The following is a 24,966-nucleotide window of genomic DNA, read 5'->3' as shown; positions in this document are numbered from 1 at the left end:
AGACTACCTCTCCTTTGAGCTGATGTTTTATGGCTACAGCTAGGTAATCCAGAGCATGAATAAGGAGCAAGCTATACCAAAGCTGGCATGTCCTTAGAGTTTGGTGTTTTCCACTTGGTTAGCATACATGGAATAGGTGGCAACTGACTGCCATGTCGTCACAAGATGGTGCTGAACATGTGTGTCCATGTGTGGAATATCAACCTGAGCATGCCTGCAAAAAGTGTTTGAAGGTGGATTGGTTTGTTGTTTGATGACACAAAAAGATCTGCTAATTTCATGCATGATATCAAACATTTCTTCAATCCCCTTATCAGCATGATGATAGTAACAGTCAAGGACATTCCAGATCAGATCTATGCCAATGGACAGATGAGGTACCAGGGGAGGAAAGAGGCCCAAAAGATAATGACAGGGGAGTATCACAAGGGCATGGAGGTATCATTGGTTGATTATGCCATGTTTTACCAAATATTTTAGCCCTTGTCCTCAACATGAGATTGGGGGAACACCACACTTTCCATGGATTCAAACGACACAGAGAAAATGCAGGCAGCAGTGGTGTAACACATAGATGGAAGTAGTCTGGATGGCAGGTGTGTTAAACAAATGCATCAATGAATATCTCAACATACAAAATGGACAGTTCACTTAAGCCTTCAACTAACCTGCTTTTCCATTGTTCCAGCAAGCATTTTTGATAACTTAAGCAATACTGTGCCATGATTGTTGACTGATACAGCTGTGACAAGAGCATATTTACTTGTAAAGAGCTTCAATTTGCATTTTGATTCAGTTGTTATTATTTGTCGTACTAAATGCATACAACAAATTTGGGATTTGGAGCAAAATAGATGCAGCTGTATCCCTAGTCAACCCTGAGGACTGTTGAGTGTTGCCTACTTTGTACATTTGCTAATGCTAAGAAGTTCAAGGAGAAAGACACACTTTTTGTACTCGATGACTGGACCTTTTCATTCTTTCATTAGGCATAATGCAACAGCCCTTACAAAGCTAGACAATATCAGCCATCATGCTGTCATTAGCATATTTTTCAAAACACAAAAGTACAACACCATTGCTCACTTAACTTCATGAGAACACCTTATAGATAACCCTCATCTGCTGCAGAGACATGCTCCTTCAGGAACACACTCAGTGAAAACAATATATGTGTAATTGAACCTTGTTTTAACTGAAAGGCTTCGTACAAGATCTAGTTGGTCCTAAATAAACATTGTGATGGTAAGGTGTGGCCATCTTCAGAATCTTGCTATCTTGAAGGTGGAGTCATATCTTGATGAGGTTTTCACAAAGGTGTGTTATTGTGGGGTTCATTGCCATTTTTAGCACATGATACATGGCAGCCAGAATATTTAGTGGAGGAAGACTGGATAAAACCACCAGTCCAAGAGAAGCTACTGGCATACTTTCTCACACACAATCTTATTGGTCAAGCCAGCACTCGAACTCATGTAGGCAGAGGTCATATGTGTGAGTGATCTGTAATGGCAAGCAACTTAGATCACTTGGGAACGTAGGTCTCTCAGGTTTGACTAAAAGACTTCTCATGATATCTTGATGCTCCCCTTCCAGAAATGATACTGATCAGACCTCCAACATGAAAGACCATTGTACTAGCTATTTTGAAAGTATTTTCATTGCTACTTCTATTGAATTGATGATTGTATCAGCATGTTCTGTTTTCTTAAACTCTTCTTACTATATGTAGTTGGGCAGAAAAAGGTTTGGAGCCGTGACTTAAATGATCATTTATCAATTATATCAGGTTCAAGGTCAAAGATCATGACAAAGTATTATGTACTGCACAAACAGGTAGCTTGTGAAAAATAAGGAAATATTTTGTTTCTAAATTTGATATTTTGGAGATATTGTAGAATAACAGTGATGGTTTGAATACTCAGCAGTTTAAATGAATAAAATTAAATGGAATAAATGCACTTCCAAGAAAAAATGCATTTTACACAAGCTAATTTTTAAGACCAATAGACAAAAACTCAACATTTTTCCTGAAAATTCCAGATTTGCTTGACCAATGATTCCAAAATTCTGGAATGAGAATTATCACATGTATGAGAGGGGGAGAGAGAAAAAGAACAAAGGAACTGTGTTAATTTTAAGTGAATTCACATTGTGTTGTTCTTATTAACATCTAACATATGTACTTTAATATTGATAATTATATGTCATAAGTGTTTTGCCTGACAGAATTTGGAAAACATTTCAAATTCTAATGTTATGATTAATAAAGAAGAAATAAGTACTGTATGCCAAAGTAATTGACTGTTTGAATTGTTACCAGGGTTCAGAATTTTACGGTTAATTAGTAGATGTAATTTTAGAAGCAAGCAGTGAGAAGTGTTGGATGTTACTTTAAATTTATTTGGCTAAATACATTGATAATAATCTTTACACAGTATTTTAACTCACCTGGCATTATATGGCCTGTTCATCTTATGGTATATGGCCCTACATCATCTGAAAAACTACGTAATCAGAATCAGACATAATTTGACAGAATGTATCATTGCATGAAAGCCTTTCAAATTTGTACAGATGATACTGATCTGCCATAGCTGGCCTTTAATAATTTTATTGAAAAACATTTTAAAATTCTTCCCATGAATCGATTGACAAAATTTGAGTAAATGTGATTTACTCTTTATGTATGTTTTCTGTAGTTTTAAAGGAAACTAAAAAGTAATATATTGTGGCAAAAAAGAGAACTTTCTGGTATGTTATTGAATATTTCAGCATCTTGACATACCAATACATTATCATATGATACAAAGATAAATGTTTTCCTTTTATCCTATTCTGCAAGTGTACCAAATATTTGTCAAGTTATTTAGAAAAAGCATATTTTTCCTAGAGATTTCATTTTGCTTGCTTGTTTTTTGTTTTTCTTCTTTTACTATTGGCATAACATTATTTTTTTTATTCTGATGTTGAGTCGCTTACTCAAACTCATGTAGACAGAGGTGAGATGTGTGAGCGATCTGTAAAGGCAAACACATTTGACAACTCAGGCACCTGTAACTCAGGTTTTCACTAAAAGACTTCTCATGATATCTTGAGTCTCTGCTGCTAATAATGATAATCAGACCTCCAACATGAACACCATGGTAGATATTTTGAAAGTATTGTCATTGCTACTTCTCTTGAATTGATGATTGCATCAGCATGTTTTGTTTTCTTAAAATCATCTTACTATGTGTTGTTGGGCCAAAAAAAGGTTAGGAGCCTCTTATGTTCTAACTCTTATATTGGGATTAATAGAGGACAAATAAGTATTGCATGCCAAAATAACTTTAATTGTTATCATGGTTCAGAATTTTAAGAATTAGTAGATGTAATTTTAGAAGCAAGCAGTGAGAAGCGTTGGATGTTACTTTTAAAATTATTTGTCTGAATACATTTATAATACATAATTTAACAGAAAGTATCATTGCGTGAAAGCCTTTCAATTGTGTACAAAATGGTACTGATCTGCCATAGCTGGCCTTTAATAATTTTATTGAAAAACATTTAAAATTTCTTCCCAAGAATCACTTGACAAAATTTGAGTAAATTTGATTTACTCTTAATGTATGGTTTCTGTAGTTTTAAAGGAAACTGAAGTGATATGTTGTGGCAAACAAGAGAACTTTTCCCTTTTAGGTCTGGTATGTTATTGAATATTGCAGCGTCTTAACATGCCAATACATTATCATAGTGCTAGACATCACTATAAACTGCCCCATTGCAGACATCATAGTGGTATGACTGAGAAAATGTTAAAGCTACATTAAAATCAAAATCACATCACATATTTTGATGTTGAGTAGCTTATTATGTTTCTTTTTTGGTTTTAGGAGTCTTTTGTGAAGGAGAACCTGTACTGTACTAAATATTTTGAAGCCTATGGTTACTTGACAAGCTTTGATGTGAAATTGAGCAGTACAGCTATTTTCACAGCTGATGACACCCTATTGGGAAAAATTGCTGGTAGTAGACTGGCTGGAGGATACCCTGAGCTTTTAGTTGGAACAGACAAAGGAGATGTCAAGAAGGTGAGTTGCTAGCATTTCTTTCTTTTATGTTAAAATCAAAACTTCTCCATGTATAGACAGTTGTGACTTTTAAGGAATCACATTATAGGTAATAAAGTTATGTCTTTTGATCATTATGCCTTTGAAAAGAATTAGATTGCATCATTTTTAAAATAACCACTGAAAACAAAATAATAATCCATGATCATAACACTGATAGTTCAGATTAATGCAGTGTGGGTTGAAGACCTTAGAATTCAAATTCATATGAAAAATTAATGACCTACAACTATTCTGTATAGCAACTGCTTAATTGGTAATTTGAGAAAGGAGGGACTCGTTGGTTGACAGTTTGGATCCAAAGTAATCAGTATTCCTAGAATAGATGCCATATGAAGTATCCATAATATTTGTCTGTCCAGTCAAACTAAAAAGATATTAATCTCATGTGAAATTTAACATGTGAGCTAATCAGTATGCAAACTTTATTTAATAAGTAGTACTGATATTTAAAAAAAATAGAAGTAATTTTCATAAGTATTTGGTTACATTGGTTTTGTCCACAAGGATGAAAGATCAGCACTATATGTTTAACGTTCATTTAAGTCTATCATTTATACCTGTAGGCCAAACATCCTTTCCATCATTCATTGAACACTTGATTGGTGGTGCTTTTGTTTGAGTAAAGATTAGTTTTTAAGAATGGTTAATTGACTTGGGGGGAGGTTAATGAGAATTCTAAAACCATTTTCTATGCATTGTTGTGTTCTGTAATATCTGCTTACAAAGTATTTGAGGAGGAATATGCAGTAAAATCAGGTATAAATCAACATGGCAGACTTACCAATCTATCTTTCTTATATCATGGAACTAGAAGTATTGTGTTAGATGCTGTGATTTAGGTATAAAATTGTAAAACATTGGCACACCATTAAAAGTTGGTGAGAGAGCTGTCCAAATCTATTACTCTCTTAATTATTCTCAACGTGATTTGTCAGAAGAAATAATAATAATAATAATAATAATAATGACTTTATTTGAAGAAGCTCATCTGGTCGACTGGCCAATCTTTTCATGAGGTCTTCTAGAATAATATGTATTTGATGTACAGTTTTGATGGATGATATTTTCATACTAGATGCCGAGTGAGTCCCATGATTCCATGATTATTGTATTCAAGCCTTTTTATATACATCTGATTCTGAAAAAGACCCAACACATCATTTCTGCTAAGACTTGATTTTTATACTTAAGAAATTTGTGAATAAAATCTAAAAATATTTTGAAAAACCATCTCTGTGATTCTTTTAGATTTTACCTTATAATATAAGCATTACTCTGTAAAGTAGATCAAGGCAAGTACTTGGGTATGTGGCCTAAATCATATGAGTCGTTACCTTTTCTTGGTAATAATCAATACTTCAATGAAGCAGCAATAAAGATATTTGGAAAACAGCAGCAAATTACTACTATTTGAAGACAGAATGAAATGTATTGGCTGCTTATCTTTATTTACTCAAAGCAGCTTAGATTTTTAAAGATTTTTGACTATTTATGGTGCCTACGTAATGACTATCTAAAGAATGCTAAATTGATATATTTTCTAGTTAGGTTCAATGCATGCATTTAAGATACATTAGTTGAAATAGGTATTGCTCAAAACCATTTTACTCTAAAGTCTGTACAAAGGGCAGATCAGCCATTATTATATTGAGGCACAGGAAGGAAAATACTGACAAAATTATTAGCAAATACAGATTGACAAATCAGGAATCTAAAAACTTTTAATAGTGTTATAGTATGCATATTTAATTTATATTGTGTGCTTAACTTTTGTCCATGGTTATAAGTTGTAAACAACATGTTTACTTAGCAAATGTTAGCAAAGGTCAGTCTTGTTTACAGTTGGAAATCTTCAAATTCTATTATGTTATAGGTCAAGTTAAAGTGTGTATAAATAGGAATTTGATAAACAAATAATTCATTCCAGTTTGCAGTTGTGTCAGATATAATTTAAAAGGACTTATTTATACAAAATATTCAATGGAATTGCTAATATGCTCATTTACTTTTTAGATTTATATACACTACGGGATTATTGTGAACTCATTTAGAGACAGTTTGGACTGCATCATTGCATTACATTGGGACATTCAAGACTGTTGGAATTCATTTGGAATTTTCTGTACTTTTGGACTTGAGAGAGGACATTTAGGATTATTGGAATTTATTTGATAATACTGTGTCCCTTTAATTTTCATTTTGTATTGTAAGGAAATAAGTAATTTGTAGATTTCACATACACTGTTGTTTTCACTTCTTACTGTTACATATTTTAAGTTCTAGAGTATACAAGTACTTTGTTTCTTCAAATGTCTGACTTTATTTGATATAATTCTTCTGAAAATGACTAACAAAATTTGGAAGACCTGATTATATGCATATGTTGTTGCTTTAATTAAAGTTTGATGCCATTTTAGCAATTTTTTAACATTTATAAGTCTTTTATTCTGTTGTTTGCATCTTGTGCATTGTATTTTTTTATAGCATATTATCTTGATTAGGATTAATTACTTACACACTGCTTGACCAATGTAAATGATTTAGTGAGTCTGTTTACATGTATGTTGATCACCTGGATCCATTTTAATGAATTTTGCATTATTTTCATATTTGGGCTCATTATTTTTAGGAGTACAACAGGGTATAGTATTTCAAAGACAAATTCTGATTTGATTTCAAACTTTGTGCCAGATATGCATCATGCATTGTCTTCCAGTAACATCCAGGTAGAAAATATTTTTTGACATCTCTGCTAAATTACTAGACCAATATTAATGAAATATTAGAGAAATATTTGTCCTTTGAATACATTCCCAAATCACATAATGTTTCCTCGCAAATCCAGTCCTATAAAAAGATGAAAATCGTCTTTTTCTGTCTCTTTCAATAGACAAAGGGCCATAACTCTTGCCCATTACCTCCCCTTGTCACAGCCAGATATAGCTGGTGTTTAGCTTCGCTGCTGTACAGAGCAGTTCATCTTCTGACATTCTAGCCATTTTGTGTTCCTGTGGGCCCATCCAATGCTCCATTTGGATTTATTATGCAGATGTATTGATATACTGTATCTTTTATGTATTATTTTACAATTCTGTCAATTTTAGTGATTTTGTCACCTTTTGGGACTTCATTTTTTAAGACTACCATGCTATTGTTGACCTTATGCAAGGTCATTATTAGTTAGCGTACCTTTGAATTTGTTATTCCAGACATTATGGAACTCTTATTAGCAGTGCTGCTTGATATGATTGCTTGGTTTAGTTGTATTTCACACTGTTTTGATAGAATTGGGGTTTAATTAATAACTAAGCATTGGGCATAAGTTCATAACAGGGCCTTAGGTTTCTTATATTAAACTTTCTTGTCTCTGTTAGTTACAACAGTGTTTTAGCGACTTACTAATTTCAGTATGTTACTAGTTTCCTCTTTAATTTTTTGGTTGTTGAAATGGTCCAGCCAGATAGTTGATATGGGGATCTTAGTGATAGATCTGTCGATCTAGCCATACCGATGGCATCTTATTACTACTATACTGGAAATTTCAATGAGAAATCTGTCTGTTCAGCCAGGCCTTCAGAGTGTCTAGTACCGGTGATTGCTGGACTGTCACATTCAGGCACACCCTACACCGTTCACACCAGCTAGCAGTCAGAGATATGTTGGACTTTCTATTACTCACTGCCCACCCTCAAGGGAGAGCTAGTGACATTGCCAAATATGACTAACCTGAGTCATTGATGCCACCCTACCTTCTTTCAAGCCATCTTTGAGGAAATCTATTGAGTGTTGGCCATTTCGATTTCCCTCCACCCCTTATCATTGCCTTAGCATTACAAAGTCAAGGCATAACTTGATTTTGGGGAGGAAGTTATTGTTATTGTTATTGTGGGGTTTAACGCCATTTTTCAGCACACGATAGGCTATACATGGCAGCCAGTATTAATGGTGGAGGAAGAACCCAGGAAAACCCCGGAAAGAACCACCGACCCACGAGAAGCTACTGGCAAGCTTTCTCACATACCTACATTGGCTGAATCCTAGACTCGAACCGCCGCAGACAGAGGTGAGATGGCAGTGATCCGTAACGAAGAGCGCTTTAGACCACTCGGCCACTCGGGGCCTCTTGGGGAGGGAGAAGAGACTTACGACTGGCTTTCAGGTTTAATTGGCAGCAAGTGCAACTCTAAGGTGTTTTTCTCAGAAAGCCAGGTTTTCTATATGATTATAGCACTTCTCATTCAGTGGCATCATTGGTAAGTGAACTCATCTTCCTTGGGCAAGCCGTCCACATCAGCTCCATTGCACTAAAAGGTAAATAACATGCTCCATGCAACATCTGGGCTGGTTCAGAACATTGTGATGACTTTCTTTGTGTTAGATTTGGCCTCACTGACAATCTTTTGGCTGTCTGAACAATCCAAAACTAGCTGTGCCTGGAATGCGATGGCCATGATTGTTCAGGTCCTTGACTGAGCAGCAGCTCATCATAGTATTAATCTTTATAATTGTATGTTAGGACCACAGGTCAAATGACCTCAGGCTGTGTTGCTTATGTAATTAGGAGAACAGGTTATCGTTCACATGGGAATCCAGCTATTGTTCCCTAGAATTCCTGAAGTAGAAGTCAGATGCTCATCATCCTCTCCTATTACTTATCCTCCTAATGTAATGTGATTAGGGATTCGTAGGAGAAAGCAAATTTTTAAGAAACTTAGTTTCTCTGAGAATACTTACCAAATCACATTGCTTAAAAGCCCTCCCAACCACCACACCATGCAAGCATCCTCGTTAGTATCTCACTTAGCTAAAAACTAGCAACACCTTTTGGTGTCAATGGGGGAGGATTATGGGCAAGAGTTATTACCCTTTGTTGAAATAGGCAGGGAGAGACAATTTTTGTCTTTTCATAGGGCTGGATTCAGAATGTGGAAGGCAAATAATCCTAATGTAGTATGATTGGGTAAGTAATCTCATAGGAACATAATTTACCTTAAAATTTGCTTTCTTAGGTAAAAGTTTGCTAGTGTTATATTTTGTTATCTTCTAATAGCGACCAGATGAAGAATGTAACAACCAGGTGAAAAATGTACTGCAGACATCTGTTCCAAAACTATTAAACAAATTTTGAAGGAAACAAATTGATAGATGTTCCCCGGGATATGTTTTATTAAACTTGCGTTTCTGCTGGTTTCTCAGGCAGCCATGTGGCTTAAACATTTTACCATTGGCCAACTGTTTTTACAGCATATTTTACAGAATTTGAATTGTTAGTGGCTCTCTAAGTAACCTTATAACTTCCATACAGTAGGAACAATTGGAAAATGTGTTTGTGTCTTTGTGATGGCTTCTCCTAAACCTTTGGGACAGTTGTGGTCAAACTTTATAGGAATGTTTCCTTGAACATGTACTGCCCAAAACACTGTCTATTCAACAACTGAAAATTTAGATGGGAAATTCCTCCGACCATTTTGGATAAAAAAGCAGGATGTTTTCTTAACATAGGGGAGTTCTAATGAAGACATATAGGGAGGGCTTAAATGTACAATTTGCAGTTTTTTTTGCATTTGGTTAATTTTTAGTCTGATTGTTTAGAAGTTATCATAAATCCTTCAATGAAATGTTTGAGAACAGACTCTTGTCAGGTTGAGTTGTCAGTGTGTTTGCTCGTAATCATTTTGCTTCTTAGTGGAAAATTAAAGTTTGCTTCTCCTCCAGTGGTTCTTTGGCAAACTTCAAGAAGCATTGTAGAAATATGTTGGATGACATATTTTACCCTTGTAGAAGCCTCTCAAGTAATAATTTAGCTCCCATGGCATCTAGACACAGATCTGATAAAAATACCAGTACTGCATGTATATCAAGTTGATGCAGGTAGAACCGCTTAAGTCTCAACTTTGAGCAAACTCCAACTCAAATTTTGCATGCTGATTATTTGTAAAGTTTGATAGGTTAATTGCACTAAACCAAACAATCAGTTTTTAAACACTATGTTATTTTATTACTGAATGCTGAAATATTGATCTTAAATTCCAATTAATGAAATTTGTGTACAGGATGCAATTTTGTGTTCAGTATGCACCTAAGGTGAGAAATTTTATAAATGTTGGATATCCTAGAGGCCAAATATTATAGTATCATCAATTTTCATGGGGGACAATTTTCATGGTTTTCTTTGTTGCCCCAAACCACGAATATAAATCCCCAACAAAAGATGAACCATTTAGTATAATGACCCCCCCCATGTTTTCTTAGTGGTTCATTCCTAGAGATTAACACAGCTACTAGTATTTGATAAAACAAGGTCAATACTGTAATCTGATAATTAAATATTAGTTTTTACAGGTGTTTGTTTTTTATTTTATTTTAACCTCTTGAAACAATGATTATAAATCATCTTATATTGTTTCAATGTACACATTCGATAAGTTATCTGATAGCTGTAATTTTACACTCACTGCTTTTTATCGATATGCGAGGTAAGTAAGGATAGAGAGAAAATAGAAAAAAGCATAAGGTATTGAAACACATTCTGACTTTTAGTTTTTGTTTGTAGAACATGTATTCAGTATGTTGCGGGGAATGTATGAGAGTACTCTAATCCTGAAAACCCATGGAGATATGTTTCTTATAATGAACATATTGTATTGATTCAACAGTAGAAACAACAGCAGCAGCAACAATAACAGTGAATAAAATAATAAGTTTAAATTCAAAGAAAGTTATTAGTTAACCTTGCTTGTTGTCATTATTTACAAATTTACTTAAATCTCTGCCTTTGTGGAAGAAAATATTTTTCATATTATGCCTTTTTCATTCTCTCTCTCAATAGTACAACCATTTTTTTCTTCTATAATCCAGATTGCTCTGTTTAACATCAGTTTGGCAGTCCAGTTTGACACCTATAATGTGGACAGTGGTCAACCAGTTGAGGCCATACATCGTGGGAAAGATGTGGACTACTTTCTCACTAGCAAAACGGTGATTATTTTCAAATCTTTGCTAATAAACCAGAAATTATTTTACAAATATTTTAAATTGAAACCCACCTACATGCCTCCTCCAATCCCATATGTTGACCCAGGGGAGATAAAGCAAAGCTCTTTTTCATGTATGTTGTCTTTTCTTGCTGTGACTGTGTCTATTAACACTGGTCACAGAATAATTGGAGCTGCTAATCTGATTGAAATTTTTGGTGTATCTTACCTTTGAGCCATTTCTAGGCATCCAATAGGCAGATTCCAAGGTTGATTTCCATGGAGTACATAATTGTATCACTTGCATCATGACTAAAGTTTCATGAATTTCTACCTGGTGGTTTAGGAGATGTTATAATGTAGAGACAGATGGACAGACATTTAGAGGGCATCACACTCTCTATTAATGCTACGTTAAAAATCAAAATCACATAACACACACACAGCACACTATCTACCACTAAAGCATTTGGTTTATTAGCTTGCTGTCAAAATAAGAGATTGTTAGATCATCCAGACAGAAAATGTTCCCACATGTCCTACAGTTTATGACTCCACAATTCATATGCTAGTGATAGGTGAGTGGTGGAGGCTGCAGTTTCATTACCTTTCTGACACTACACACAACCACATCACACCAATACCCCCATCTACTATGTGCAGAATATGATTGGCTAACCTTTAGTAAAAGAACAGCCCTTTCCTGACAGACCATAACTAAATGTCTTGAAACAGCATTAGATATGACCCAGTTACCCAGATTTATCATGATGCTGACCCATTTATGCAGATTTGTCATTCTTCCAGAATCATCCCAATATTGATGTTTTCCAAATTCTCAAACTCAACTTATTGCTGGTTAGAAACCTGATATTGGTACAGCTATTCTGTTATTTCCTGCCCATTCATATTTTAACACTTTTCCCAACACACAAAAAACCCTTTTCATCATATTAAGATAGAAAAAAAGACATTAAAGACTTCAGCTGAGATCAGTCACAAATAATAACTTTACAAAACCTTAGACAAAAACAAATATGCTGAAAAAAGTCATTCTCCTACTCTGGTGAACTGTCAACAGTAATTAGATATGAAACAAACCTAAATAAATTTACAGACAAAACATATAAATATTTCTTAGAGAAAGAGAAAAACAGAATACACCTTAATCAAGTTGGCATGTAAAGCATACACCAGGTGGTACACCTTGATAAATAGAAAATTAAATTATAATCTGTGTGGTGGACCTTTAAAAATGGCATGCAGAGTTTACTCCTGTTGATATACCATGAAAGGGCATGCAAAGTGTTCCTGGTGGTACACCATGATGACAAAGGCATGCATATACAATGTATGCTTCTTGCGGAACACCATGATGATAAGGACATGCAGATACAAAGTATGCTTCTGGTGGAACACCATGATGACAAGAGCATGCAGATACAAAGTATGCTTCTGGTGGAACACCATGATAAAAAGTAATGCAAAGTATGCTTCTGGTGGAACACCATGATATAAAGGAATGCAAAGTATGCTTCTGGTGGAACACCATGATATAAAGGAATGCAAAGTATGCTTCTGGTGGAACACCATGATATAAAGGAATGCAAAGTATGCTTTTGGTGGAACACCATGATGTACAGGAATGCAAAATATGCTTCAGGCGGAACACCATGATATAAAGGAATGCAAAGTATGCTCCTCAGGCAGAACACCATGATATAAAGGAATGCAAAGTATGCTTCTAATGGAACACTATGAATGATCAACAGGGCATGATCTACCCCTTGATTTTACTAATAAGCAAAATTCACACCTAAATTAAGTGGTCTGATTTGCTGTACTTGTTAACACTTTAGCAAGTCTGTTTCTGATAAGATTTGTATAAAATTTGGTAAATGGATAAGGATTAACTTTTAATTAGTCGTGCTGGCTTTCTTGCTTGTTTATTGAAAACTAATCTTTAGCTATTGTGCAGTTTGACCGCAGCTGACCAGAATATCAAAATGGGGCACATCATAAAATAGGACACGTCACAGGGAGAAACGACGAGTCTTTTTGCAAATTTCATGCATATTGGACCAGGAAGATCGATCAGTATTTTGTGAAAACAAGGCTTTAAAAATGCCAAAACCTCCGGAGTTCTGTATTTACCTTTATTTAACTTAGTGTTGGAGAAATCAGAAAATATGCACATGCAAAATAATACCAAAATCAATCATAGTACTTTATAACAGTTCAATAATTGATACCATCCAAACAGTGAGATAGCATGCCGATGTCTAAGGACATGGAAAAAATTATTGTTTCATGTCCCAAGATTTACAGCCATTACATTAGTCAACAAAAAGACTTCAAAACTGTCAAGTTTAGACATTGGCCCGCAGATAAACTGAACACCCCTTCTTCCAGGCCTTTATTTTTTTCCTAAATTATTCAGCTTATATGCGAGTATATATGGTAATGCATAACATTTTACTGAATTTGTTTAGTTATTTAATACTATAAGTGCTTTTGAGCTTTTTACCAGTTCAGAAAATCTTGTTACCTTTTTATGTATTATGTTGTAAATAATGTTTATTACTTAATCAAAATTCAGTGCCATTTATCACTGAAAATTGTGCAACATATGTAAATTGTTTGGTTCATTTCCAGCTGGTGAAAGTTGCAGCAAATAACTGTTCTAAATATTCAACTTGTGATGAATGTCAAGCATCGAACAATCCACACTGTGGCTGGTGTATTCTGGAGGGAAAGTGAGTTCAAATCATATATATCATATTATATGTTGCTGTTTTGATTTTAATGCAATTTTTCAGGACAAGATAGGCTGTATATTGAGACCAGTACAACTAGTGTAGGAAGAACATGGGAAACTCCCAGTAAGAACCACTGGCAATGTAGGCATCACACGATGCAAGGAAAAAGTACACTTGCAAAAATACTATGGTACACCAAACATGTCACCATAATAATACTGGAATCTGTGTTGGTCTAGCCAAGCCATATCAGGTATTTTGTAACACTTACCTTTTACAAATCAATACACAGAAGGTGACTAACTCACTTGATTTGAAATCTGCTCACCCCTTTGCCAGTTCCATACTGATTATTTTATCCCATCAGTATCTTCGGCCACTGACAGTGTATAACGTAAAGAATACAGTCCAGATTTATTCTCCATGTATGATGTAAGTACTTACTGTTAAATAAATAACCACTTTTATGCAGAGTTTTGCATATTGTCAACTTAATAATTTATATTGAATAAGCGCTTTACACATTTGGTGTGTCATTCAATGAAATATGCTACATTCAGTTTGATTTTGGTTATTGTTTGCTCAAATCCAGAGTAAAACAATAACCACCAATCAAAACTGACAGTAGTTTATTCACACTGTGAGACCCTAAGTACTGGCATTGAAACTGAATAGAAATAGCTTTAAAGCAACAGATGAGTTTTGTGAAAAAGTAGCCAGTAGATGACATGTAAAGTACTGAAATTATCCATCAGGAACATGTTTGGAATGTCTCTTTTCATGCTGATATATATAATCGAATACTGAACATGCTGACATCATAAAAAAAAGGTTTGTACAAAATCAGCAAAGGGGCAGTTTCCAAACTGAATTAGTTATATTCATCTTGTTGATTTGTAAAAGAGTTGTTAGTAAACTCTGTACCATACTTGGTCTTGTTCTATTTAAGATCATCCTTGCATGAGGAAATTGCAATATTTCTTTTGTTTTGAAGATAACACTGTAATACCTTCTAAACTTGAGTGAAGACATGAAATATGCAATAAAAGGTTCTAAGGCCATGCAAAACAAAAGGCAAGAAGAACCCTGCACCTGATCAAATGGAGTGGCCTGAAATGGCATTAAGAGTTGAATAAAAATGACTGACGCTTATCAGATATTCTCTTCGGAAGCCTTTTTTGTTTATCTTTACAAGAATAAACATTGAAGATGATATGTCTACATTATACTAGAAACACAACCTATATGTCAATTCAATAAAATGACACCAATCTACTACTGCGAGATGAAAAGATTGTCAAGTTGATATATGTATCAATAATGTATTGTATTTTAGGATGTATATTGTGAATTGTATCACAACATAGCAGAGGTGTATTGTTTCACCCCTAAAACTTATGCGTTGACTTGATTTGAGGCACATCTCTTGTCTACTCTTGAACAGCATAAATGTATCTTATTGTTACAAGGAAGGATAATCTTCTGAAATAAGGACAGTTAAATTCCAGATGACAGCTACTTCTGTTTACATAATTATTTTTATCAAATTGCCTCAAACACTAAATTTATTTTGAAATGCAGACCTTGCACTAAGTTTGTTAAGCAGTAATGGCACAGTCACAAAACTGAATAAACTCAACTTGAAAGAAGTAAGATCAATTCTGACTGCAAAATTATGCACTTTCAAGGACTGACCATTTAATTTATGCAGCTATGACTTTGTGATGGAAAACATCAGAGCAAATGGTTTCTCACTAACAGAGACTGGACTTCATCAAATGTTGTTATGAGTTTGTTGCACATGATAGCTGTACATGGTGGTCAGTATATTTTGGTGAAGGAAGAACCCAGAAAAAAACAGGCAAGAACCACTGACCCATGGGAAGCTAGCTACTGGCAAGCTTTCTCAGATACCTATGTTGGCTGAGCCTGAGAGTCGAACCTCATGGACAAAGGTGAAGTGTCAGTGATCTGTAAAGGCGAGAACCTTAGACCATTTTGCCACCTGGGGCCAAATAAAATTAATTACTGACATAATTGCTTTTAATATGCTGAATTCCATTTTGAACCATAAAGACTGGACTCATTATGTTAATGTAAATTGTATAATGGTTGGTATTTTACTTTTGTAGTGGAAGTAAATAATATATTACTTATCAAGGCAGTAAAGCTAGAAATATGAAAATAATTTACTTCATTACCTATCATACATAATTGATTCATGTGTGTTTGTGCGTGTTCTTGACACTACATGTGACCCATGTAAAACTGTTCCAAATTCCAAATTTATGACTGCTTTTTACAACACAGTAGAATGATTTAAAGGTTTGTTTCGAAGATGTATTATACAGATTCTAAAAGGGAAATATTATAATTGCATCTCTGATAAAACTGTTCCATTTCACTCCATTTTATACAAGTACTGCATTGCGCATTTAAGACCTGCCACCATATATACTCTTAGTTCAGTATTATTAGTCTTGTTTTGGAATTTTGAGATCATTATTTTCAGTGTTGTGAAACTGGACTATTCTAGCACACAGGAATGAATGTTGATACGAGGTAGTTCTACATAGAGGGAGAGAAACAGTTTTCTGTTATTGAGTAGAATAGGTCTCATTAATTTCAGTTTTTAAAAATAGTTTGGAGCAAGTCTCTGCTCTCTCTCCCGTCCATAACAAATAATCTTTTACTCAGATGATCTGCCCGATGCAACAAATGCAAGACAATAAACAGATAAATGTGAAAATTTCTATGATTGATTTTTCTTCTACGAGAATCAAATGCTTATGGTTATTCTGCATTATTCAACAAAATCCTCATTTAATAAAAAATATATTCCGTTCACTTATCCCTGAGCCCTTTGTTTATTATCACCATAATAGCAAAGAAAAGAAACCTACAGCAGAGATGCTGTTGTGTTGTTAGTTTTTCAGTTTGCACTTGAAATAAAATATCAATGGCACACAGGTCTGTTCTTAAGTGCATGAATGTATCTTTCTTCACAACATATAGAAATTCATTATGACAATGAACTAAACTTTTGTATTGTCTTTATATTTCCAAAACAGTACATGATCAGTTAACTTTTAGCAATAATATTTGTTTTTGTATGTTCATGCAACAACAATGTTCTCTCACAGTTTGATGACCCTTCTATCATACTGTGATCCGATGTCAAAAGGAATGGTAATTTATGCTAATATGAACTCTTGTATGGGGTAACTGTTGGAACTTGTGCAATTTTGTTTCACTTTAGTCACATGTGAGCATGATTTTTTTATTAACTTGTTCAATATTTTTTCCTTCACAGCAAAAAGTAAAATCTTACCAACATTTATATAATTGTTAAAAATATAAATTGTGTGAACTGCAACAGTAATAAGGAAATAAATGCATCTATAGATTCAACTAGTACAGTAAAATTTAGATTCATTATGCAAAATATAGTTTTAAAAAAGTTCATGAGGTTTTATGTTAGTTACATCTATACATAAGGCTTTATGTTAGTTTCATCTATACTTTGATTTTGCATCATGTATCATGCATTATCTTCCACAGAATGTTTGTGATTAATTGAATAGTTTTTTAAAAATAAACCAATAAGCAAATTTCTCGTGAAAGATAAGATACAGATAAATTCATGCTTCTCAGTCTATTTGTCTCTCAACGAACCTCATATTTGCATTTTAATCAGTTTTCAGGCACAGTGGTGGGGCATCCACATTCCATGAAAACATTTCTTGTTTCTTAGACTATTAAAAAACAATCTATATGATATGGCAAACAAACATTGAGTGGTAGTTAATCAGAAAGATACTGAATTGGTTTTGGTGAATCCAGTTTATGATGACCTCATGTTGTGTGTACTTTATACATTGTATCTGAAATTCCCTGCACATTGTAATATTTATCAATTACCTAAATAATGTTTTCATCTTTTTGGGGTTTAAAATTTTCAGATGTTTATTTATTACTATACACCTTATCACAGGAGATAAACCTCTTTTGATGACTTTCTCAACTATTTCCAGATGTTCTACAATGAAGTCATGTTCCACAACAGAAAACAACAACTGGATTCCCACTCCAGCAAGATGTATTTCACAGAAAATCACACCAAACGCTAGTTCTGTCAACACTAATACGGTAATTCTTAGTCCTGCATCTAGATACAACAGAGGCTTCTAACCATTTCCATTAGAGGAGCTGTGACAGCACAGTTTGATATATATATGTATATATATATTTCTCACCCATGTGACAGAAATCTTCCTGTTTTTGTTGTTGTTGCTAACATTACTTTTTCCATCTCAGTCTGGTTATCTCAGACCAGCCATCTCAGTCATGGTGTTCATGTGCTAGGGACTACTACTATCAAGGAACACAAGCATTGTTATTTTCTGATCAAACAAAATCCGACACTTACGGAAATTTACTAAAATAGTTTTTGGAGGAGAGAAACAAATGACTTACAAAAATAAGATTTAAAAATAACCTATAAAGATAAAACAAAAAAAGAAAATGGACTACAGGCTAAGGAACGTCTTGACTCTTTAGGTAGGAGAGCAAAAATCATAAACGTGCTCCTGCTGAATAAAACATGTCAGAAGGAATCATTTATCCATCCACACATTATTCCACAAGCAGATTTCTCAGTAGCATATCCTTCCACTACTAATAGCAACACTTGCCATATTTCCAAGACAGAAAATATAAATTTTTTAAGAAACCACGAACTTGATAAGATCCGCACATGGTTATCCTATAGGGTCTTTATTTGGAAGGTGTTTCATATAGAGGGGTAGTTTTTGCAATCAGTATGTCACAGACAATTTCACCTCCTCCAAAGCAAAAGAGAGTTATATATGATAAGGACACAGATCTTTAATTACCCATGATTAATCCAAGTACTGTGACTCGTGCTACATGTAACTCATCGTTATGGCCCATATTCAACTGTGTACCCAGTATCGTTTCATTATTTAAAATACTGTATAACTTTTCTAAATTGGAACTTAAGAAAATGAAACATTTTCTTGGAATAAATATTCATTATTTATTGTTAATTTCATATAACATCTATATATTAAATGTGATAATACTTGAATACTATCAAACGTTTTATGTTATATTTTATTTAGTCATGCGTAAAAATTGTGTACTTCGGATGGAATGGGGATGCAACAGCCCTCATTAACATATAGGTATTAATGTGCCACATATAAACATTTGTGTGTGAACTATATTGCAAAAGTGAAGAATTCTTTTCACTTTAACAGAAATTAAAGAGTGAGAAAAACAACCTACTTTGGGGTTTGCACCGAGACAAGCCTCACTGGGAGACAAAAAGTGTACCTCTTGACTGGGATTTCCTTGTCTCAGTGCAGACCTCAGCATAGATTCTGTATATTTATAAATTTTAAATATAAAAAATAAATAACATCATTCTTAGTTTATCTGGGTATTACATGTATACCAAGACACTTGTAAAATATGATCCAGATGAAGAGGTAAAATCAAACCAAGCAGCGATGAGAAATACATTTTTCAGCAAGGATTTCATAGTTGATAGGTCCAAAAAAGAAGAAATAGTGCTATGACTATATGGTTTTAAATTAATTAACAGCAAAGAGTGAAAACAATTCAGTTTTGTAAAATTCAAAAAATAATTTCTTTCCTTAGAAAACAATGTGAAAATTTAAAAAGAACTTACAGTATTGTGAATGAAATCCCAGATATTCCTAAAAGTTTTATAGCAAGTCCAAATATATAAAGTTTCAACTGAATTCCAAGGTATTCCAACCAATATTGAATGTGTTGATATGGCCTGTTGTCTTGCACGTGGTAATAAGCAAATATCCAGGATTGTGGCTATGTGCTAAGAGTCTTTTGATGTGTCACAATATTATAATCCAGAAATATTTTTCTGATTCCAAATTAATGTTTCTGGCAAAGAATGTTATAGATGAGCACTTTGTCAGTAGGGGCCCCGAGTGGCCGAGTGGTCTAAAGTGCTCACTGTTCCGGATCACTACCATCTCACCTCTGTCTGCGTGGGTTCGAGTCCAAGGCTTGGCTAGCATGGGTATAAGGGAAAGCCTGCCAGTAGCTTCTCGTGGGTCGGTGGTTCTTCCTTGGGTTTTCCAAGGTTCTTCCTCTACCAGTTATACTGGCCGCCATGTATAGCCTATCTTGTGCTGAAAAATGGCGTTAAACCTTAGAACAACAACAACAACAACTTTGTCAGTAAACAATTATTTGAATAAATAAATCCACCCAAATGAAATACTAAGCACAACAATAAAAGACTGATTCTGCCTCAGATGTTAGGTGCAAGCATGAGTAATTTCTCCAGTAAACAAGAATATATTTAAAAAAAATGAAGGCACAATAGTAGAACCAGGATGAGGGCAAAGGTTCATTTTTAGAAAATTCTAAGTTGTCATCAAGATAAAATATGTTACTTGTTGTTGTTGTTGTGTGGTTTAATGCCATTTTTCAGCACACTATAGGCTATACATGGCGGCCAGTATTAATGGTGGAGGAAGAACCCGGGAAAACCCCGGAAAGACCCACCGACCCACGAGAAGCTACTGGCAAGCTTTCTCACATACCCACATTGGCTGAATCTGAGACTCGAACCGATAAAATATGTTACTAAAATTATAATAAAGGACATGGTAAACATCAGGTAGATGAGGTATTTCCATAGAAATACAAATGTCCTAGACTCTTTTTAAAATAAACTTAATCGTTTCCATTGATAATGATCTATTATTGAATATACATATTAGTATATTAGCTATGTATTATGTTATTTACAATATTAATGTTCCCTGTCAGTGTTATGTATTTGCTTAGTTTGTGTTTTGTTTTATTTTATCTTATTTCGTTATATGCTACTTTATGAAAAAAGGGAGACCACCTGAGGTGCCTGCTGGTGACGAGAGGTCAGTGAACTATAAAATTATAGTTCCAAAGTCATACAGACAGGAAATTCTTAGTCCTGCCCATGAAACTCCATTGGCTGGTCATTTAGGGATTAATAAGACTTATCAAAAGATCTTGAATCACTTACATTGGCAAAAATTTAAAAGTGATGTTTGTAAAAACTGTAGATCTTATCGCACTTGTCAAATGGTAGGAAAACCCAATCAGAAGGTACCTAAGGCTCATCTGCAACCTATTCCTGCACTGGTTGATTGTGTTGGTCCCTTACCTAAGATGAAGTCAGATAACCAATACTTGTTGACCATAATGTGTGGATCAGCAAGATTCCCAGAGGCAATTCCTTTGAGGGATATTAAAACTAAAATAGTAAAAGCTTTGATAAAGTTTGTTTTACTCAATTTGGAATTCCCAAATTTGTTCAATCTGAACAAGAGTCAAATTTCATGTCTGGAATTTTCCAGCAAGTTATGTACAAATTAGGCATCCAACAATTCAAGTTTTCTGCCTATCACTCTGAGAACAAAGGGGCTTTAGAAAGATTTCATCAAACTTTGAAAAATATGATTCGGTCATATTATTTTAATATGGGTAAAGATTGGGATGAAGGTGTTCATTTAATATTGTTTGTTGTAAAGGAATCAGTTTAAGAATCTTCAGGATTCAGTCCCTTTGAACTGGTTTCTGGACACACTGTGCACATGGGTCATTGAAGTTGTTAAAAGAGAAACTTCTTTCAAATGAAGATACAGAAATTAGTCTTCTAGAGTATGTTTCCAATTTTAAGTATAAGTTGTCAAAGGCTTGTGAAGTTGCAGGAACTAATCTGCACTACTCAGTCAAAAACGAAATTAAGATATGATAAAAGTGCCAAGGAAATGAGTTTTCAGCCTGGTGATAGAGTCCTGGCTCTCTTGCCCATACCACAAAATCTCTTTAGGCCAAGTATTATGTTCCTTACACAGTTGAAAAGAAAGTAAATGATTTAAATTACTTCATAAATACTCCTTGGAGGCAAGAAAAACAACTTTGCCATATAAATATCTTAAAGGAGTATGTGAATAGAGATAGCCAGGTTAATCATGCACACTGAGGATTTAAGGGATGGAATGCAATTGGATTGTATTGATTTTGGAGAAACAAATCTTTAAAATTTAGAAATTGTGAATAATCTGGACCAGAAACTTTCACATTTGCAGCAACAAGAAAAGAATGAACTAAAACAGTTATTACTTGAATATGAGTACTTATTTCCAAATGTTCCTACAAGAACAAATAAAATCTACCATGACACTGAAATTGTAAATTCCACCAATGTGAAACAACACCTGTACAGGATGTGCCCTCTCAAACAGGAATATTTGAAAAAAGAAATTCAATATTTACTTGAGAATAAATTCATAGAGCTGAGAAAAAGTGACTGGAGTTCACCATGTATACTTGTTCCGAAACCAGATAATGCTTTCCACATGTGCACTGATTATAGAAGTGTGAACAGTGTGATTAAAACAGATTCATTTCCATTACCAGGAATCGATGACTGCATTATAAAATTGAAAATGCTAAGTAGGTCACCAATTTGACATTCTGAAATGATTTTGGCCAATTCCCTGATGGAAAGAGCAAAGGAAATCTTGGCATTCATGATTCCAGATGGGCTTTATCTATATAAAGTGATGCCATTTGGGATGAAAGGTTTTTCCTAGTACTTTTCAACATTTAATGAACATGATTACATCTGGTCTAAATAATTATGATGCTTACATCGATGATCATCATCTACAACAACACCTGGAAAAGTCATTTAGCAACAATTCAGAAATTCATTGAAAGACTCACTGATGAAAATTTGACAACTAATTTTTCCAAAAAGTGAGTTTTGCCATGCTTGTTAACATTTCTAGGACATATTGTGGGACATGGACAAGTTAAACCTATAGATGCTAATGTTAAGGCTGTCTCTGCATTCCCTGTGCCTGTTAGTAAATAGCAACTGATGCGGTTTTTAGGTATGGCTGGAAGCTATCGGAAAATCCATAAATACTGAACTGCTGGCAAATTTATTGAGCCAAAAAAACAAATTTCCTTTCCTGAAAAATTTCAGGAGGTGTTTGATAAGTTAAAGGCCATGCACCAGTTCTTACAACTCCAAATTTCAGTAAATGATTTAAACTGTCTATTGATGCAAGTGATGTTGGGGTTGGAGTAGTATTGATTCAAGAAGACAAAAATGGTGTAGATCATCCAGTGTGCTATTTTTCTAAGAAATGAAATAAAAACCAGAGAAATTATTCCACAATTGAGAAGGAATGTTTGGCTTTGATATTGGCATTACAAAACTTTGAAGTCTACATTAATTTAGTTCCTTCTCTGATTATTGTGTTTAGTGATCACAACCCTCTTACTTTCATTGGCAAGATGAAAAACAAAAATCAGTGATTAATAAGGTGAAGTTTGTTGTTACAGGAATATAATATAGACACCAGGCATGTTAAGGGAAAGACAATTTAATAGCAGATGCACTTTCATCAGTATAGAAATATATTGTTTCATGTATACTTTGTGTCATTCAGAAGATTTCAACTTATTTTTTTAAACCACATGTATATTTGACTTATAGTAAAAAGAAAGCTTTATTGCATACATCTTTCTTTTTCTTTATGAGGGGAAGTGTTATATATATTCAATTTGCTTTGTTTGTTTGTTAGTTTTATTGTATTTTATTTCATACTATGCTACTGTAATGTAACATTGTATATTGGACTTAACCTTGTCCAAAATTGAGTTAATTTCTGCTTGACCCAGATTAACTTTTTTTATTTTATTCATTGTAAACAACTAATACATAGCTAAATTATTTGTATGGGTTTAAAATCATTTTTAATATTAATAGAAGAAGTAAATATGTTTATTTTGGTGAAAGTTTTGGAATTTCCTAAGTGAATTATACATAATCCAGGTTATTGTTTTGTAAACATCAGGATCATTTTAGATGGTAATTTTCCATTAGGTAATGTTGTTTTTAGAAAACACTAATTGTGACATGATGTCAAAAAGAGAACTATATAATCTTGCATCTGTGAGAACGTAGTCATTAATGCTTTAAGATCTAGCACCTTTAGGTTATACTATATGTTGTGACCAGTAATTTTGGGCTTCAACCTTTTTTCTTCAAATTATGGAATTCAGGTGATTGTTTTCTCTGGAAATACAAAAGTACTCTGATAAAATTCTTTGATAAAGACATTCACTGGAATTATATTACTGTGATTCAACAAAAGACTGGCACATCAACACTCTGTAAGCTATGACAGACACATCATCGCCTTCAGTTTTTGGATTTCTTTAGGACTTGTGCTGAGTTTTATTCAGGACTTTAAATTATTAGGAATTGAGCCTGTAATTCTTGGATTATTTTGGGATTTAGTTAGCAATACTGTAAGTTATTTTTTCTCATTTTCACTTTGTGTTCTAGGGAAACAAATTATATTTGTTCAAGTTTACAAAGTTTGTTGTCTTTCACTCTTTTCTTTTACTTATTTTGAGAACATAGACTTGTAAATCAGGTAAACAGTGAACTTGATTTTGGATAAGGTCAGGTTCAAAAGGCAATGTATATTCCATATATTCATGAAAAGCCAACAAATAATACAAATTAAATATATAAGTATAGAAAGATATGTATAAGGATAGAAAAAAAAACAGTTAAAAGGATAATCAGATTTGTAGTTAGCTTAAGATTCCTGGGACAATCTATAGATTAGCTGTCTACAAATTTGAGTGATGAATAATTTGCAGAGATACTGAAATTTTGTATTGGCATAACATATAAATAGCTAAGAAAAGACATTTACCAATACAAATACATGGCTATTTTTGAAAGATTTGATGTAAGAGTCTCCATTAGACAAGTTCTATTCCTATCTAAGCATCTCAAATATATCTGAAAAATGATTGCTGGTATGGAAAATTGTAGGAAAAGAAGAAAAGTGAAAATATTTTTCAAATGGAAGTATGTTTTTAAAAAATAATAGAAAGACTAATCTTTTTCAAGGAGAACAATTATTGGCAATGAGTTAGAATAATGTACTTTCCACCTACCCTACTTAATTTTGTACCCCTCCCCATTGTGATTTTAAAAAAATGAGAAACATCAAGATTTTAAAA

At 33.8% G+C, this 24,966-nt stretch overlaps 1 protein-coding gene across 1 annotated transcript in view; it reads left to right on the top strand.

Moving 5' to 3' along the window:
- The window catches only part of LOC149788899 (plexin-A1-like), a 336,630-nt gene that overhangs the window by 78,255 nt on the left and 233,409 nt on the right, over positions 1–24,966 (top strand). The window contains exons 4-7 of the mRNA XM_089975025.1: positions 3,876–4,073; positions 10,974–11,093; positions 13,745–13,845; positions 17,883–17,997. Coding sequence (XP_089831151.1) covers positions 3,876–4,073; positions 10,974–11,093; positions 13,745–13,845; positions 17,883–17,997 — 534 coding nt within the window. The remainder of the gene's footprint in view (positions 1–3,875; positions 4,074–10,973; positions 11,094–13,744; positions 13,846–17,882; positions 17,998–24,966) is intronic.

Source organism: Sinohyriopsis cumingii, chromosome 11 (assembly GCF_028554795.1).
Source record: "Sinohyriopsis cumingii isolate HCF-2022 chromosome 11, ASM2855479v2, whole genome shotgun sequence".
NCBI classification, from domain to species: domain Eukaryota; kingdom Metazoa; phylum Mollusca; class Bivalvia; order Unionida; family Unionidae; genus Sinohyriopsis; species Sinohyriopsis cumingii.
The sequence above is the reverse complement of the archived record's forward strand: the minus strand, read 5'-3'. Positions and strand labels throughout refer to the sequence as shown.